The 19,183-nt window shown below is 42.0% G+C and overlaps 1 protein-coding gene across 2 annotated transcripts in view; it reads right to left on the reverse strand.

Moving 5' to 3' along the window:
- Window positions 1–19,183, reverse strand: part of stxbp1a (syntaxin binding protein 1a) — a 39,658-nt gene that overhangs the window by 6,732 nt on the left and 13,743 nt on the right. For both annotated transcript variants that reach the window (XM_084046672.1, XM_084046671.1), the window contains exons 4-18: window positions 19,026–19,102; window positions 18,001–18,079; window positions 16,926–17,029; window positions 12,815–12,963; window positions 11,060–11,144; window positions 10,258–10,388; window positions 8,358–8,468; window positions 7,718–7,778; window positions 6,680–6,745; window positions 6,375–6,455; window positions 5,574–5,712; window positions 4,079–4,188; window positions 3,412–3,513; window positions 2,693–2,778; window positions 377–531 (exon numbers count right to left, since the gene is read on the reverse strand). In XM_084046672.1, coding sequence (XP_083902798.1) covers window positions 377–531; window positions 2,693–2,778; window positions 3,412–3,513; window positions 4,079–4,188; window positions 5,574–5,712; window positions 6,375–6,455; window positions 6,680–6,745; window positions 7,718–7,778; window positions 8,358–8,468; window positions 10,258–10,388; window positions 11,060–11,144; window positions 12,815–12,963; window positions 16,926–17,029; window positions 18,001–18,079; window positions 19,026–19,102 — 1,536 coding nt within the window. The remainder of the gene's footprint in view (window positions 1–376; window positions 532–2,692; window positions 2,779–3,411; window positions 3,514–4,078; window positions 4,189–5,573; window positions 5,713–6,374; window positions 6,456–6,679; window positions 6,746–7,717; window positions 7,779–8,357; window positions 8,469–10,257; window positions 10,389–11,059; window positions 11,145–12,814; window positions 12,964–16,925; window positions 17,030–18,000; window positions 18,080–19,025; window positions 19,103–19,183) is intronic.

The following is a 19,183-nucleotide window of genomic DNA, read 5'->3' on the forward strand; positions in this document are numbered from 1 at the left end:
TTCTTCTTACAGTTGTGTTATTCCTATAAGTTAAATAATTTCCTAATTTTAGTCAACCTTCAAGAATTAGATCTCTTCACTCATTTCAATACAATGTCACTTGATCGAAGAATGTAATTGAAATGAAATAAGACATCTTTCAAAACGATCTCAATCCAAATACCTTATTTTCTCACCTTCTTCATAAAGAAAAACAAGATTTTTGCACAAAATATCTATTTGGCACACATTTCTTGCGCTGTATGTCCATTTCTATCTCAGTGCCTCTCCACATACTGTACGCCAGACTGTACTCACTTCCTTCCCGTTAGGTAACCACTTCCTGTAACCCCCTCCCCAGTGTGCGCTCAGTGGCGCCCCCTGTTCCCACACTCACCGATGATGGCCTCCCACTTGCCATTGGCCTGTGTGACCTCGTAAGCGCAGCGCATTTCGCTGAAGGACACACCCCCGATGATGAAGACCATGACGCGCGGTCCAGTGCGGTACTCCCCAGGTGTCTTGTTCTTGTGCCAGTGGCCATATCGGGCACTGTCAGGGCAGAGAAAGACAGTCACGGTCACTATTGGTTGATAACACAGTGAACTTTGATATATCATCTTTTGATAATTCAGTCCCCTATACGTGTGTGATATCTGTAGTGTATATGTGTCATATTTCCAAATGTAGTGGATTAGAATTGCTGAATAGCGTCAATAACACTGGGGGAGGGGAGGCCTGGTGCCGTCAGCTCAGTTTCCAACAGAAGGCACATTGGGTGTCAAATCAATACACACACACACACACACACACACACACACACACACACACACACACACACACACACACACACACACACACACACACACACACAAACACACAACCACATTGACAAGGATTAAGAATTAGTAGAGGTCAGTCAGTGTGTCAGCATTCTCGTACCACTCCTCAATGCCCAAATCAATGCCCAAACCATCCATCCATCCACCCACCCGACCACCTACAGTACACACACTCAAGCACGCAGACACGCACCCATGCACGCACGCGCTCAAACACACACGCACACGCACACACACACACACACATTATTACATAAAATCTCTCTTCCCTCTTTGCCTTCCTCAATGTCCTTCATGTAGGTCACTTTTTTAATAACGTCTGTAGTAGTTTTGCATATGTAGTGTTTTCACCTCTGCAGTCACATAGGCTACTTGTATGCCACCCTAGACATTGATATACATGCCATTTTATTGCAATTTTAAATTTTTAATGTATGTATAATAATTTGTGTTTATGTACTTTATCGCGTTCATATGATTTATTTACATAAGGCAATGTTAAAATATTTTTCCCTTAACCAACCAGTCTGAAGACCAACCAGTAGGGGTCAGCAGTGAGATTTGTGTGTGGAAATCATGGAATTGAGATGATGACTAAATTGGGAGAAAAGGGGGAATTGGGCAAAAAAAGAAAGAAAGAAAATATTTCCCCTGGACTTTGGGTATTCTGACCCATTTTAGCCTATTAGTGTTAAGACTCGGTGTGGCTGGAAATGAGGTATATGCTGCAACTAAGTGTTGTGTGTGTAGTGTACATGTTTAATTAACAGAGCAGATGCACTGGTTATATGATAGTTTGCACACAAAATCCACAGTGTTCATTTAAAATGTGAAAGTGGGTTGATTTATTTTGACACTTTCAGAGTTAAAATAACACTGTGAATTGTACTGTGTGTGGTGGCTGTCGGAACCAGAATTGACTGCTCGAACCTTCTACAGGTGCCATCTGTGATGGCAGGTGTCCAAATGATTGAACAAACCAGTGGGGGGTTGATAATGGGTGCATTCATGAAATGATCTGCTTCAATTTCAGGGCGCTCTGGTTTTGCCATCATTAGAGTGCTCTGATATCAGTTAATTTACCAACGGTCAGAGGAGATCATCATTAACTAACGTTGTCATTTTCATCTTTTGAAATTCGTTCAATTCATCGCATGCATAAACATGATTATTACCCGTTTTGTGTCTGTATACAGCATGTTGAATACTGTATACAGTACCAAAACAAGCTTTTTTTACAAATTTGTACAATGACTTCCTCCTCTTGTTCAGACGCTCTGGACAACCCGGCTTTTAAGTCACAGTGGTCAGTACGAGCACTGAGTGTGCTGGGAGAACAGGTGAACAGCACTATGAATTTTCGAACGGCACCGACGGCTCTGAATTTTCAAATGACCAGAAAACCCCAGCACTCTCAGAGCGTATTTACGAAACGCACCCCATTGTCTCCGCTTTACTCATTCTAATATCTTTGTGTCCCTTTGTGTTTGGCTCTCGCGGCCGTCAGTCAATAGCAGTCCCACCCTCTTCCTTAAACGTCATTCAGAATATTGATCTGACCAACCCATCACCTTCCCCACTGAGCACAAATGACTATTGATCTATGACCCACCCTTTCTTGCCTCTGTAATGTAGACAGGGCGACTAATGTAATAAAAGACCACAATGGGAACAGGGGGTTCCACTAGTGTATACAATGTCCAGCTGTGTCAAACAAAAATAGCCAGCCAGGCACATGTGTGTGTGTGTGTGTGTGTGTGTGTGTGTGTGTGTGTGTGTGTGTGTGTGTGTGTGTGTGTGTGTGTGTGTGTGTGTGTGTGTGTGTGTGTGTGTGTGTGTGTGTGTGTGTGTGTGTGTGTGTGTGTGAGTACCTGACAGCAGTAGTGCTGAAGGAGGCTGAGGAGCGAGTGGAGATGTAAGGGTAGTGCTTGGTGTCCAACTTATCTTCAACAACATCCTGTGGTGGAGGAGAGAGAAAAATAAACAACGATAAACAATGAAATAAACAGCCACCTAACCGTATGTCAGGCAAGAAAAACCTCAGTGTTATTGTTGCCGCTCCCACCCTATGGAACTCACTCCCAGCTGCCCCCACCCTGTTTAAAACTACACTCAAAACGCACCTTTTCAGACTCGCATTCCCTACCTAATCCAAACCCCCCTCTTCTACCATCTATATTTTAAAATGTTTGTTCTTAGTTGTTGCATTTTTTTTTACCTCTTTTACAGTTTAGAAAAGTATAGAAAAGCACTATATACATTGTATGTATTATTATTGTTATTATTATTATTCAAAACGCCTCTATAAGTGTCTATACAAACCCTCTCACCAATGTGCAGCACCACAGCACTTCCTGTTGTTACAAGGGGGGCGTGACATACCGCGTCACATGATGCACCGCAGTGTTACACTCTCAAGAGTGTGCTGTCTAGCACCATACTCATGCTGACATACGTATGCTTCATGAATCACACACTGATAGGTGTACACACACACACACGCTTCTTTCACACATATACACACACACACACACACACACACACACACACACACACACACACACACACACACACATGAACCCCCACACACCTCCATGATGTCCTTCACCAGGGGTGTCCAGCGAGACAGCTGGTAGGTCTGCTCACTCACACGCTCCTTTCGGTCTAGCTTCTTTCCCCTGCGGAGAGTGGACTAGGGAAGGAAGGGAGGAAGGAAGAAAGAAGGAAGGAATTATGATTAGAAGACAGCAGAAGGAAAACAACACTTTTTCCCCCCCTGAAATGCATTCCTGTGGTCCATAATTGTCATGTATTTGTATGTTGTAAATACTGCATACATGTTTAGCTGAAGGGGAATGGCAGTATTGTGAGTGGGCAGTGGGCACTCACATTTGAATTCTTTAAAGTTTAAATGATATAATGTTCCATCTATGGTCAAGAACTGAATACCAGAAGAGGCTGAGATTATTAGTAATCTGCATAAAGATGACAGTATACTCTTACTCTATACTGTAAATGTGAAAGAGGGAGACAGGATTATAAACCAAATGTTTTAAAATAAATAGAGAGGCTGAGACAGAATGAGACGTAGATGGAAAACACACAGTAAAATCCTGAGTATTCATTTAACTCAGAGAGTGTACAAATGGAACCAAATGAACCCCTTAGGGTCTCTGAGTTAAATCAAACGCTCAGGATTTCATGGCGTTGGCGAGAATAAACAGGAGGCGGTGAAATCCTTCGACCAATGAGCTTACATCTGTGACAATGGGCACACCCAGGTGGGCCATGTTGGTGATGATCTCACTGTCCTCAGGGGGGATCTGGGCATGTTGGATCAACTTGTTGAGATTCTCCTCAGTGATACCTTGAGACACACACACACACACACACACACACACACACACACACACACACACACACACACACACACACACACACACACACACACACACACACACACACACACACACACACACACACGCACACACACGCACACACACGCACACACACGCACACACACACACACACACACACACAGATTGTGAAGTTAATACAGCAGTGCTGTTTGTCTTTTATAAGACTAGAGGTTCGGGCCTATGTCGCACCGCCGATCTGACCGATGTGTCTGAGTCATAGTGTCCGGGTCTTTGCCAGAGTAGCCATTGTACCCATCCGTCTGTGTCCCTTTTGTGCCCATACATGGAGCCCTATATATGGACATATCGGTCGGATCGGTGGTTCTGGACAACCGCATATCCGAATGTCTCGCCGGCGGGAAAAATTACGAACATTTAGGGTTTAAGTTGTTAAAACAGGTGTGACAATCTGCTGGACTCATTTTAAAGCCTGCCAGCCTATACAGCATCTAACGCACCATACACACCTTCACCTCCATTCAAAGTGCTCCAACTCACCCTTGCCTTGTTCCCACCCCGGAATGTCTATGTCTGAAATGGTATCTCGAATCTTTCTAGAATCTGGATCTAGAATGTGGGAGAAGGGGAGCCAACAAGGAGGTGGTGAATTCAACCTGAGGGGAGGGGGGGTGCGTGTCTGTTTGAGTCCTTCGCCCAGTCAGTGTGTCAAAATTCCGTTATCCAAGGAAAATCTTATGCGTTGCCTTTCATGGATTCCTCCACTAATCGCATTCTGAAGAGGCGATTGCCGATTAAAAGGATTCAAGAGGACCGTACCAAGGTTATTATAGTTAACTAAAACAAATGAAATTGAATTACTAGAATGGGGGGGGGAAGGCAACTGAAATAAAAATAAAAACAAGGCTTTCGAGAAAAAAACTATAACTAAGAAAAGGGTTTTCATTATGTATTTACAAAACAAACTAAAACAAATTAAAATCATATTGAAAATGTCCTTAGTTTTCTTTGTCAATATTTCATACAGTGTATATGTGGATATGAAATCTAACTTCCAATTTTTAGCTGTGCAAGTTTTTAATGTTTTACAGAATGTTTTACAGTATAACGCAATATGTTTTCTGACCTTTTTTAATGTCCCTGACAGCTACCCCATACTACAATAAAGAAATAAAATAAAAACTGATATAAACTAAACTAAAACTAATCATTTTCAGTTTTCACCAAATAAAATCTAAACTAAACTAGAAAACCCACTTTAAAAAGTCAACTGAAAATGAAAACGTGAAGTCAAAATGAAATAAAAATGAAAACGAATGAAAAAAGTAAAACTAAAATAACCTTGGCACTTCCACTAAGTAGATTCCCCCCTTACCATTCTTCAGGAAGATGTAAAGCAGGATGATGCGGATCTTGTCATATGTGGTGACGTTGGCATCCAGCAGGATGGGCACGATGGCCCTCATAGGGTCCTTAATCTTCTCTCCCTCAGCATCAGTCCCCATAGCCAGGTCCTATCACAGGCACGGGGCACAAAGTACATTGTTACTTCTTTCAACAGTCTTATACTAATAACAAAACATACTCAAAGGACAAGAATCCACCAAGGTGGAAGAAGCGGCACTCCAAAATAAAATTGCAAGACTGAACTCAATTAACCATTTCTTTTATCATTAATACGGCTTTGTGTGCCGGTGTTGTGGGCCAAAAGTAGACGATTGGCTATTTTGCACGATGCTGGCATGTGACAGTGGCGTGTACCAACAGTGCATGGCTCTGCAGCGTGACACCTGCGCATGACAGCGCCAAATGTCAACGGCACGTGTCCACGGTGTGCAACAATGGCATGCAACAAATGAAGTATAAATCACACTTTATTCATTATGAAATTAGAATAAGGAAATGGAAAAAGTAACAAGCCAAAGTTAAAGGTCACCCTTTTTTTCTCCTTCTTTTTTTGCATTAGGCTACTGTTTGTTTGCGTCACTGTGTTATTTATTGTTGTTATGTATCACACTATTATGCCTATTCTATTATTGTATTATAGTGCTGTGCTTCCAAAGCAAATGTAATCTTGGGGTCAATGAAGTGAATCTGGAATCTGTGTTTCTGTCCATTCTCGATTCTTGTCATTCGATTCAACTGAATTGGATTCAGTTCAGTACAGTTCCTTTACCTGCTCCACGCGACACAACTTGTCAACTGTCCCCTGGTAATGCTTCATGCAGTCCTCAGCCAGCTGCAGGTGAGTGGAGTACTGAGACACAAAGAGACAGGCACCGTCAGTGAAGAGTAACACTCACCTACATAAAGACACACACACACACACACACACACACACACACACACACACACACACACACACACACACACACACACACGCACACACGCACACACGCACACACGCACACACGCACACACGCACACACGCACACACGCACACACGCACACACGCACACACGCACACACGCATACACTTACCTTGCTGAGTTCCTTTTGGTATTGCGGCATCTTCTTCAACATCTGAGACAGGTCCCTCATTGTTGTCTGGTAGAAAAAACAACACATGGTTTGAGCTTGGTGACTTGAAAGTGTTATCACTGTATTCGTGCTAACACTTTCACATGCAATAGTTGACAGAAGTATTGTGTTTTACATTTTCATGTTGTTCATTAAAATATATGTATTATATGTCGCTTTTCCAATGCGTAGTGCCGGCATGCCACGCAACGGCTATACCCTCCTTGTTTTGCCTTTCCATTAGTGCCTGCTCTCTTGTACCAGGTTCCTACAGGAATGTTTTTAGTACCTGACGAGGTTCCAAGCCGGCTGGGGCGATACCAAATGGTGACGCGCAAAACGCTGCTGACTACTACTGATTGGTCAGAGAATCCTCACTAGCGTCATGAAATACGGGGTAACTCCTGAGTTGCGAATACTGTTGTTACGGCTGCCCGCTATTGTTTCATATTTTCATAGGGTGTTCTCTTTGAGAGAATGTCTGCCATGGGTAACTTCTGGTGTGTTCGAAATTGGTGAGATTAGACTGCATTGCGTTTGTCTGTGTTTGCTGTAATAAGAATGATTAGCTCTGATGGTAATGAAGGGTACATTTGGTTAAATGTAGGCCACCCCGCAGTAACATAATGCCATCTTTCCCTTTCTGTACATTATTTTGGCCATGGTTCACCCAGACATTAAGCTTTGGTATGCATGTAAATATATATGTAGCAATAAATGGAACATTTTCGAGCATTTATTTCATTCTCAGTCTCTTCTTGTGTTGCGCTCTTAGACCCATAGAAAAGGCCGTTCAATGTTTAAACTAGATGTCGTAAATTGAGAAATTAATCAAAGTTGAGAAACTGCATGGCCGATTCATTGCCTTAATGTTAGTAGAAACAGTTTTTAACAGGCTGTACGGGTTAAAATGTGTCCAGGCACCACCCGTGAGGGTCCATTCTGTTACATTTGTACACTCTGGGAGTTAAATTCCTCTGAACAACCCCTCCACCTTACCTTCTCCCCGGTGTTCATCCTCTTGCTGGCGGAGAAGTCCTTCAGCTGGCGGGTCACCTCCCTGATGACACAGATGCATAGAAAGGTCATAGATGTCCAAGTGTGACAGAGACTACTTAGTCTATTGATTGGTCATTTTTGGCCAAGGGAATGAATTACAGTACACAAGAGCAGTCAGGTTGGTTATATGACACTGCAAGCAGTATCAGTTTCACTAAATCTGGTGCCTCCCCGTACCCAAACTTACAAAAATACTTTGCATCATCATGGGGGGTAGAAATGGCAGAAACCGGAAAAGGTTTCTTCAAGTACTCATGTGGAGGAACAAAAACTAAGTGGCGCCAACCGGAAACCACTATCGCAAACCACTTTCTAGTGAGTGTGGCCTAGACCGGATCACACTGGTCAGTTCGGAATGAAAACGGAGGCTTTTCCTCCACTTTGGCAAAGCAAGGTTAATACATGCCCACACAGTACACGTTATTGCTCCCGTGTTGGACATTCAATGAAAGCGGCCCCAATTTCATTTCTTAAGCGACGTTGCAGCCAACAACTTGTTCGTCAAGGCAACGGTGAGAGAGCACAGACATCAGGCAGAAAGGTAGAAGAAACAAAGGACCAATAATGTAGTTCTACTTACTGCGAGACCTCGGCTATATGTTTGTGTCTGAGGCCAACCCACAGGTCATCGTCCTCATGCAGAAGAACCTCCTTCTCCTTCCCGTCCCCCATACCACTGGCACTGTCATACCTGAGACGCAGGAACACAGAGGAATTACAACAAACAATATAGAGGTGCAACACTTACAATCTAATTGGTTATAAGTATTTCTTGTAGTTTTTGCGCGACAGTGTTGTACGACAAAGTATACAAGGGGGCTTACGTGGTAATCAGACTAATCGATTTAGTTTAAAAAAGTAAATCAATTACATTTCTTACAGAGACAGACAGTGTGGAATTTAGGTTTTCCCTAGGTCAGCATGTCATTCAATGCAGGTTCATATTGTACTGCATGATTTTTTTTCAAGTGAACATTTGTAACTCAAATCTTTGCTTCGGGTCCCTGGAACAAAATATTTTACATCAGTGGTTCTAAAACTTTTTCATGTCAAGGACCTCCCAAAATAATATGTATTTGGCCGCGGACCCCCATCTCTAAATATTTTGTTCAAGGGACCCCCAGACGCAAAGATTTTAGTTAAAAATGTTGTTTCAAAAATATATATGTATTGAAAGATTTGCACAAATGTTCAAGATTTTTGTTTTTAAATAGCAGATCTACAAGGAGGTTATGAGCTTGTAGATCTGCTATTTGTTTAATAGCCAAAGTATAAAATATGGATAAAGTGGTTACACAGATGCGTTCCCGGTTTGAATGGGTTAATGTCTATTATCATGTCAATGTAATGATAACTGCATCTTTAGGCTTTACTTCAGGGGGGGTTGTGATCTCAGAGTCTGCGTCATGCTTGCACAGATTATTCTGTAGTATCACAGGAGCAGAGCCGCAACGGCAAGTAACGATGCAATAGCATTGCAATAAGTGGTTTTCATCTTCACAAGAGTGTCTACACAAGGAGAGGCACAGAGAGACCTGGAAATAACTTTGATGAAGACTTGTAAGTCAGAATTGGAGGTATCCATGACGTAACAGGCCTTTCAATAACATGAAGCCATCCTCAGAAGCGCACAAACCTCTTCTATGGTGTGTAGTGTACCACATACACATGATAGAGAATTATTTATGAACACAATTTGACTGATTTGGCTGTTTCTAAGCTCTTCATGAGAACCACGAGATGAATACAGAATCAGGCAATGCAGTCTGGAGGAGGGGGGAGTGTACTGTATGTGGGCACAGAATATGTAAAAAGTAATGCGTCGGTGGATCAAATAAAAACGACATTGGGAAATATCCATTTTTACTTTAACCACTGAAAGCCCACACATTAACGTGATCCTGTTAAGGGCTGTACAGGCTGCGATGTTCGCTGTCTTAACCCATTAAGACCGGGAACGCATCTGTGTCATTTTTAGATTTCTTTGGCTATCCAAAAATAGCAGATCTACAAGCTCATAGCGCGGCACTCTGTGCCGCGCTATGAGCTTGTAGATCTGCTATTTTTGGTCTTGGGTTTGCTCGTTTGGTCTTGGGTCATTCGGTGTCAGGGTCAATGACAGCCAGCTATGAACCGAGCCATAGAGTCATAGGCTCTGATGAAGTTAATATTAGATATTATGTTAGATTTTTTTTAAATTCATAGTTTTTTTATTATTATTTAATCAGTGCAGGGTCCCCAAATTGTCCCCCAGTCAACAAATCTTTTCCTGGCTTACTATTTGACTGACAGTTTTAGTTTTAGATCTATTTATAATAGATCTAATTAAAAATGTACTTGAGTAAAAGTACAAAAGTATTGGTATCTATTTATAATAGATCTAAAGAACAATAGAGCAGAGGATAATGTAACAACAAAAGACAACCAAACAGGGCACAATAGAATAGAGGGCACACACACACACACACACAGACACATACTTATACACATCGTTTTCAATGGGCAGCAGGTCGTATCCCATAGCCTGGAAGGTCAGTTCATGGAGAACGGGGGAGGCTGGGTCAAAGGCCCTGTCCAGGATGATCAGCTGAGAACGGGCTTTGTCTGGACCCTGTGTGGAGAAGACAACTCAAGCTCAGCTGAACGGCACGAAGACTCAAAATGGAAATTAAGCAGTGGTGGAAAAAGTACTCAAATTCTTTACTTAAGTAAAAGTACCAATACTGCAATATAAAAATACTCTGTTACAAGTAAAGGTCCAGAATTAAAAATGTACTTGAGTAAAAGTACAAAAGTATTGGCACCAAAATGTACTTAAAGTACCAAAAGTAAAAGTACTAAATATTTGAAAATAGCCGATCTACAAGCTCACAACGCGTCGCGATGCGACGCGTTGTGAGCTTGTAGATCTGCTATTTTCAAATAGCCTAGGTATAAAATAGGGCTAAAGTGGTTCATGTATGTTTCATTATATCATAGTTTATATCTGAAAAGTAACTAGTAACTAAAGTTTTCAAATAATTGTAGTCGAGTAAAAGTACAATATTTGCCTCTGAGATGTAGTGGAGTAGAAGTAAAAGTATTGGAAATTGGAAATACTCAAGTCAAGTACAAATACCTCAAAATTGTACTTAAGTACAGTACTTAAGTAAATGTACTTAGTTACTTTCCACCACTGCGAAGACTCAAAATGGAAATGAAGGAAAACAAGAATATGACAAAAAAAATATGATTAAGAGTGAAAACTGGAGTGATTTAGTGCTTAGGTTCTCCCAGACTCACCTCTCCCATGGTGGGGTCATCTGCCTTGTAGGCATCCAGTTTGTCCTGGACCAGCTGGGCCAGGGTTGCATTATCCTTGTACTCGCTGGCAGAGACGGACAGTGATGGAAAAAGTACTCACATGTTTAAGTAAAATTAGAATACTGCAATGTAGAAATACTCTGTTACAGGTAAAAGTCTGTGATTAAAAATGTACTTGAGTAAAAGTACAAAACTATTGGTATGGAAATGTACTTACGGTACCAAAAGTAGAAAGTACTCATTATGCAGAATGTCCCATTTCACAAGTTTTCACATGTATAAAATGTATAAAAATCATTTGAAAATAGCAGATCTACAAGCTCACAATGTGTCGCGAAGCATCGCATTGTGAGCTTGTAGATCTGCTATTTTCAAATGGCCGAAATGTATATAGTGGTGTAAGTGGTTAATGTATGTTTTGTAATAATAGTCAAAATCTACAAAGTAACTAGTAACTAAAGTTCTCAAATAATTGTAGTGGAGTAAAAGTACAATATTTGCCTCTGAGATGCAGTGGAGTAGAAGTAAAAGTACAGAAAATTGGATATACTCGAGTAAAGTAAAAATACCTCAAAATTGTACTTAAGAGTACAGTACTTGAGTAAATGTACTTAGTTACTTTACACCACTGCAGACATACAGACATACAGACAGACAGACAGACAGACAGACAGACAGACAGAGAAGAAAGACAGAATGAGATGTGCCAGAAAGAAACAAATTTAGCAGGCTTGGGCGATAGCCAATGTTATCAGAAATCACACTGTCCTCGGGCCAGTTTCTCAGCAGTAACTTATTGCTGACCTCATTACATGGTCTTTCATAAACCCAAATACTGTTATACTGACATATTTTCAAAAATATGTGAGAGTGGCAGACTGTTTTCATCTATATTTGCTTTGCACTGAGATCTCTATCTGTTTCCATTATGACAGATTGAAAATCACTTTACACTTGACGTTAAACCACTTGAACCCCAGTAGCTATCCCTATTCTGGGGGGAACATTCGCCAGAAATGTCAGATCTACAAGCTCACAACGTGTCCCTTCGCTATTTTTGCCGAAGGGATTTGGTGTAGATTGAAAAAGAACGCACCAAGTACAGTGCAAGTAATAAGTATAGAGGGTCTAAGTGGTTAAACTGAAGTGATGAATTCCAAATATTATCAAAGTATCCTGCGGCACCCCTGGACTTGCCTCACGGGACCCTAGGGTGCCACGGCACCCACTTTGAGAAAGCCTGCTCTATATTGTTCCTACAAAGTAAAATCTGAAAGTTTAACTCCAAAAGTGTGCAAATGGAACCAAAGGGATCCATAAAGGACACCTCTGTCTGCTACTACAGTATATAAATAAACCATAGGCTAAGGAGTGTGTGAGAACCATATAGGAGTAAATTCTACACTAAAAGATGAAATTTTCTCTCACGTTATTTAATTGTATTTAATTGTATTTAATTGTATTTAATTGTATTCAATTGTATTTAATTGTATTTCATTTTATCTCCTCACACTGAACGAAGACCATCTTTACAAAACGTGACGGTATCATTTGACCTCTAATATACTTTTTGGGAAGCCAGCCTCTGCAAATCATCTGTATAGCACTACAGCAACTTATTTGCCAAACGTCATGCATCCCTTTAACGATGATGCGTTTGGGAAGCCACCCCTGGGTGCCTGCCAGTGGGGTGCACACACACGCCGCCACGCCCACCACCACGTGCTAGCTTACCCTCTGTATCTGACAGCGGGGTACTCCTTCAGGGTGGCACACAAGGTGGCCAGCTGCTCTGCCAACCTCTCCATCACTGAGTTCTTCATCTGAGTCTTGTGGGGGCTGTAGAAACTCTGGAAGGCATCTGGGTTGTCCAGAGAGTACACCTGGAACACACACACACGCACACATCATATGAAACGGATGTATAATATAAATGTATATACTGTACATGTTGTTGTTTTTATTGTTATTTTTGGAGTAGACTATGACCCCAGGCATTGATGCTGGGTGACATTTTGTTAATCACATATCTATAGTCTTATTTAGTCACAAAGACAACGAGAAAATAGCCTTTGATCAGCCCTGGTGGCCATGTTTGACATGTCCAGTTCCTTCTGCAGCGAGGTCGTCCGTGGTGACATTATTGTAAGTGTTCCTTGGCACTTTACTGTAGCTGGAGCCTCTCTGTCCTTTCATCACTGCCCTCACCAAGGGCAAATAAGACTGATTTACTTCATTTACGCACCGGGCGTCTCACACCGAAAATAGCCGATATACAAGCTCACAACGCGGCGCGTTGTGAGCTTGCAGATCGGCTGTTTTCGGCTGTTATCGTCACCATCTGTCCACCATTCTCAGGTCCTGTTCTCCTGCCCTACGTTTGATATTCCTCTCCTCACGCATTTTATTGACTCAACCCCTCCCCTTCTCTCCTCTCGCCCTGTCTCTCCCTTTCTCTATTCTCTATATTTATCGCCTCTCCTCCCTTCTTGTTCATTCCTCTGTTCTCTACCGCCTCGTCTCCTCCTGCATCACACACAACCCCCCCCCCCCTCCCACCTCCATCTGTCCATGGCATGGTCACATGACCACCCTCCTGCAGATGCGTCCCCCGTTTGCGGTGTTCCCCATTGGCTGCCGTTTGCTGCGTGGATTCTGACTCATCCAATCGGGGAAGGAGCTATGGGTCTGTGGGCGGGCTCATGAGCCAGCACTTTGGCCTGCAGCATAAACCTCTGACTCTGAATTAATCATTGTAGACAGGGGTGGGGGGGGGGGGCATAGTGGGTCAGACAGTATGCTCAGCCAGTGAAACAGTGAGGGAAGACATTGGGGAGAGATGATGAGAGACACGAGGGGTGGAGGATGGAGGAAGTGACAAGGAAAGGAGAAGACAATCGACATAATGGCCCTCATTTATTAAACTGGCGTAAATCAAAAAATGGACGTACGGTCATCTCGGCGCAACTGTTGGCATTTATCAATCTGTCATCAATTTCACGTGAGCGTAGCCAATGCTCAAATCTTTTTCATCGTAGACTTGCGGTGCAGCATAGTCTTGACAATCTGACAGGCATCTAAACATGTGCAGCAGCCACTTATTCACTTAGAATGATGTAACCTAACCCTACATATCCCTAACATAATAGGTAGTTACAATTAAGGAGTGAACAGGTGACAAAATTACAAGCATTTCAAATTGAGGTATTCAAAACAATCTATCAAATTAGGTTAGATGCTTAATCAGTCACCAATTGTAAACTTTAACAGTCATTCAGATATCTCGACAATGGCAGATCTGGCTCTATTAAGACCTACTGTATACTTGTGCGTAGATGACAGGATTATCATCATTTTGCAAAACAGCAGCGTACGGACATGCCTCCAGGGTGCACTGCAGCTGGAGTCATATCCTCTGTGCTGGGTGAAATTAATATTCCAAACGTATTCCGATCATGATATACATTTTGGTGTGATTCATGTACTAGTTGACAAAGATTATTCCCTCACAGAATACCTGATAATCCCAATGGAAGTTAGTGATTTACTACTGTATCTCTGCCGTGGTTGGATTTGCGCTGGATTCTGTGTTCCACTGATAAATGAGCTGTGGTGGAAAAAGTACTGATATTTTTTACTTAAGTAAAAGTATCAATACTGACAAAAATGACAAGACGGGGCATAATAACGTTAGACTCTGACATATTGTTGATGACGTGATATTGATGACATCAGCAGTCTTGCCCAAATATAGAGACGGCAGACGATGGGTCTGAAAATTATTATTTCACATAATATGAAGGAAAGAAATGTATGTATTCATAAAAGAAATGGCGCTGATCAGTGGTTTGCGAGATTAGCTGCAGACACACAGGCACACAGTCTTCTATGCCGTCGCCTCTCATTTACATGTATTAACTGTCATAAGTAGTAGCATCAATAGTTATGAGCATAGGCTAAACATATATGTTTGTGTAACATAAAGTACTGGATGTGTAGGGAATATATAAAAAATCATATATAAAAATATGCGGATGGTTTTCATTTAATTGGTCAAAAATCTTGGCTATAAACGGAGGTCAAATTCGTTTATCATAATTTGAGCGAATAATAATTATCTAGTCTCAAGATCGTTCTCCCAGGTAAGCTTGGCGAGCTTCCAAGAGGTCTATTCATGTGGTTTAACATTATGATGTCCTTGGACAGTCTCCCATTATAGGACGGACGAAAAAAGAATATACTGTATTAGAGAGCAAGGTGACTATATGTTTCAGCAAGTTTCAGCAACATTTTATGACTATTAACCCTTAATACCACTCAGAATGAAAGATAATATGTTTACCAGTGGAAATAAACACACAGAGAGAAGCTTGTAGATCAGCTATTTTCTCAGAGTGACACCATTGTACGACAAAGTATTAAATAGAGCTTAAGTGGTTAAGCAAGGGATTCAGTGCAACCGTTTTCAGGACCTGAGGCACCCTGAAAAGAGAGGTAGAGAAGCAGGGTGGGAATGGGAGACTGATTCGATAGCTGGAGGGACAGAGAAAGAGAGGGCGTGAAGAAGGGAGGGAGGGAGGGAGGGAGGGAAAGAACAACGAGAATTAAGGGACGATGTGACGTTGCAAGTCTTTCTGGAACAGTTGGTCAGCGTATGTGTATGTGTGCGCGGTGCGCCCATGCATGCCAGGGTATAGCCATGTATAGACATCGGGGAGGACGAAATGTCTGGGTAGCTTTAGCTCCGTCGGTAGAAGCACTCATCTTTTAATCGCAAAAGACGTGTGGTAATCTCGTTTTGGTTTTACCGGAAGAACAGTGACTGACCTTGGCGACCATTTTAATTTGATGCATGTATGCGTCAAAGATTCAGGAATAGGACATGTACTGTTAAGTGGTGAATAAATATCTAAATATCTGATACCTCTGCATGTTGCGGCATTGGGACACAACTAGATTAAATTAAAATAAGGTAATAAGAGACAGTGTTAATAAAAGGATAAATGAATGTAGCATATTTTCTACTGTATATTGGCGGGGCAGATTGGTCTTTTTTCTCAGTACAAGAATGCATGGTTACTCCCATGCACGTATGCATGTGTGCGTGTACCTGCAGATGTAATCTCTGCATGCTTTCCATCTACCTCCCTCTTGTCCCTGTGTTTTGTACGTTTTTTTTTTGTTTTATTATCAGCATCGTTAAAGATGCTATTTCAGTCCATGTCCTTCCTGGTATCAGTAGCTCCTTCATCCTACCTTTTACTTACTTATATCTCTCTATCTCTGGATCGTCCTGCATGGTCTTGTGATTCATTTTCAGTGACAGTGATTACGCAAACAGAAACAACAAGCGACCACATTCCATCTCATGGTCATTGGGCGAGATGGGGAGACGGAGAGTTGGACTGTAAAAGCCTGATGTGTTCATTTAACCACATCGGCCCTTTCGTCCCTATTTTGGGCTTGTCATTATAGTTGAAATTTGTACAAAAAATAATAATCTTTTTCAAAACTGCAAGCTCATAACATGTCGCGAAGCGACACGTGGTGAGCTTGAAGTTCGGCTATTTTACGGCGGGAGCAGTCTAAAATAGGGCTTGAATTAACACTGATACTGTCTGGAGAATGGTCGGGTAGATATGCACCTTGCTCGTTTGTTTTCCTTTCTTTCGCTCGGTCTTTATCTTTTTATTAATCCGTTCAGCTGCTGTGACGCAGCACATAAACAAATACACAAACAGAATTCTCTGTTTTCAGCCCTATACAGCAAAATCCAGAGTGTTAATGTAACTCGGCAGTATTGAAGTAACACCCTGCATTTCAGTGTGTACAGTCATATTTTTACCTGTGACTCATAGGGCAAGAAGGCGATGTTGATCTCAGTCAGAGTCTTGATGGTTTTGGAGGCGCGGCTCTTCACCAGCTCGTTGAACAAGGGGTCAGGGCAAGCTGGAGAGAGAGTGGGCGAGAGACATCTGCTGTCAAACAGTTACAGCTACTGTACAAACAGTTGACTTGTTTACCAGCCGCCACAACAGCGTAACTGGTATTGTTTTCACTTGCAAATCTCTGTGTGTATGTGTGTGTGTGTGTGTGTGTGTGTGTGTGTGTGTGTGTGTGTGTGTGTGTGTGTGTGTGTGTGTGTGTGTGTGTGTGTGTGTGTGTGTGTGTGTGTGTGCGTGCACAGAAGCGGTTTTCAGAATGTGTCTGTCAACATGCTAACAAGATTCCAGTGGACTTTTCTCGGTAACCATAGTGCTGATGACAAAAAAGTATTTTCAACTATTTGACCAGTACTTCATCAAAGACTACTTTTGGTGACCCCAGGACAGTCAGACATTGGTCTTCCTCGGTCTTCACCCAGTCTTCAGTTTGTCGACTATGAAGAAGAAATCAACTACCTTTTTTCACTGATGAAAACTAAATAAGAACTAAGCTATGATGGCTAAAACTATGACAAAATATACTGTCAATTTTGTCAACAAATAAAAACTAGATTAAAACTAAAACTAGACTAAAAACTAGCTGAAAATAGCCACTACTACTGTAAGTATAAATCAGGCATTACGATGCCATCAAGGCCTGCCAACATCAAATGTTAATCGACTAAATCAACTGTAGATTTAATTGACTAAAATGTTATCATATTTAATCAACTAAAACTAGACTAAAACTTAAACATTTCAAATGACTAAAATATGAAAACTAAATGGAATTTTACTCAAAAGACTATGACTAAAACTAAACCAAGATTTGCTGTCAAAATGAACAATGATCTTTGGTATGAATCAACCCCTTCTCGCCGCCATGGTGGGTCTCATATAGGTGAGCCCACCCTGCGCACGATGGTTCACCCAGGAGATTGTCCATGTGTTTTTGATGATGTGAAGTGTTAAAGCTCTTCTCTCAGCCATACTCACAGTCAGTGAAGAAGACGTGGGCCGCCTTGTATTTTGCTGAATGAGCGTCTTTAAAGTCTCCAATCAGGGTGTGCACGGACTGAGGAGAGAGAGCACAGGCAAATACAATGATGTACTCTGTGTGTTTGAGTGTGTGCAATCATCAGGGTTCCATTCTTTTCCAACAGAACGTCTTCGTACGGTGCATAGCTAAAATAGCTCTGAAATATCTACAGGCTCACAATACATGACAATGCAATGTGCTGTGAGCTTGTACATCTGCTATTTTCCCTATGCACATTTTTGGGGCGGTGTAGCCGCCCCCTATAAGTGAGTTTTGGACACTGACCAATCCTGCACCGTGATTGGCCAATAGTCTACAACGCATTGTATACCCCTAACCCTTCCATTGTTAATGCAAATCGATACTTTTGCAAAGTCAGCCAATCACATTACAGCTAGTGTCATCACCACTAACTGTAATGTGATTGGTTGACTTTGCAAATTCAGGACTGTGATTGGCTAGCGAAACACATGACACATGTGCAGCCCTATGAATAGCAGTATGGACTTTAAAAAAAGTAAACTATCCTTTTTTTAAAGTGAGTCATGTTGTGATGACCACACACCGCCCACTTCACACTGGGTGTGATTTTTTTTTACACATTTTGAAAATCTGTGCTCCCCCACTTCTAAAAGTAGCACCACACCCATGGTAGTAAAGGTGGTTCAGTGTGAGTGGGGGACCATGGTAACAGAGGAGTATGGGTTGCCTCAGTTGAGTCAACAATGGTGTGCATTCTCCATCAGCACCATGGCATATGGTTCCTGCTGCTAAGAAAACAGACCTGGTTGCCAGAGACACGGCTCTAAATATACACCGTGAAAAGGATGGAGGTGTGTGTGTGTGTGTGTGTGTGTGTGTGTGTGTGTGCGTGCGCGCGCGAGTGCACACACGTGTGTGTGTGTGTGTGTGTGTGTGTGTGTGTGTGTGTGTGTGTGTGTGTGTGTGTGTGTGTGTGTGTGTGTGTGTGTGTGTGTGTTACCTTCTCTGTTGGTGTAATCAGGTAAATAGCCTCCAGGGTGGGAAGAGGCTCTCTGCGTTTGTTTATATCCTCCACAACTAGACAAGAGAGAGAGAGAGAGAGAGAGAGAGAGAGAGTGAGTGAGTGAGTGAGTGAGTGAGTGAGTGAGTGAGTGAGTG

This window comes from Gymnoscopelus microlampas (genome assembly GCF_963454915.1).
Source record: "Gymnoscopelus microlampas genome assembly, chromosome: 21".
NCBI classification, from domain to species: Eukaryota; Metazoa; Chordata; class Actinopteri; order Myctophiformes; family Myctophidae; genus Gymnoscopelus; species Gymnoscopelus microlampas.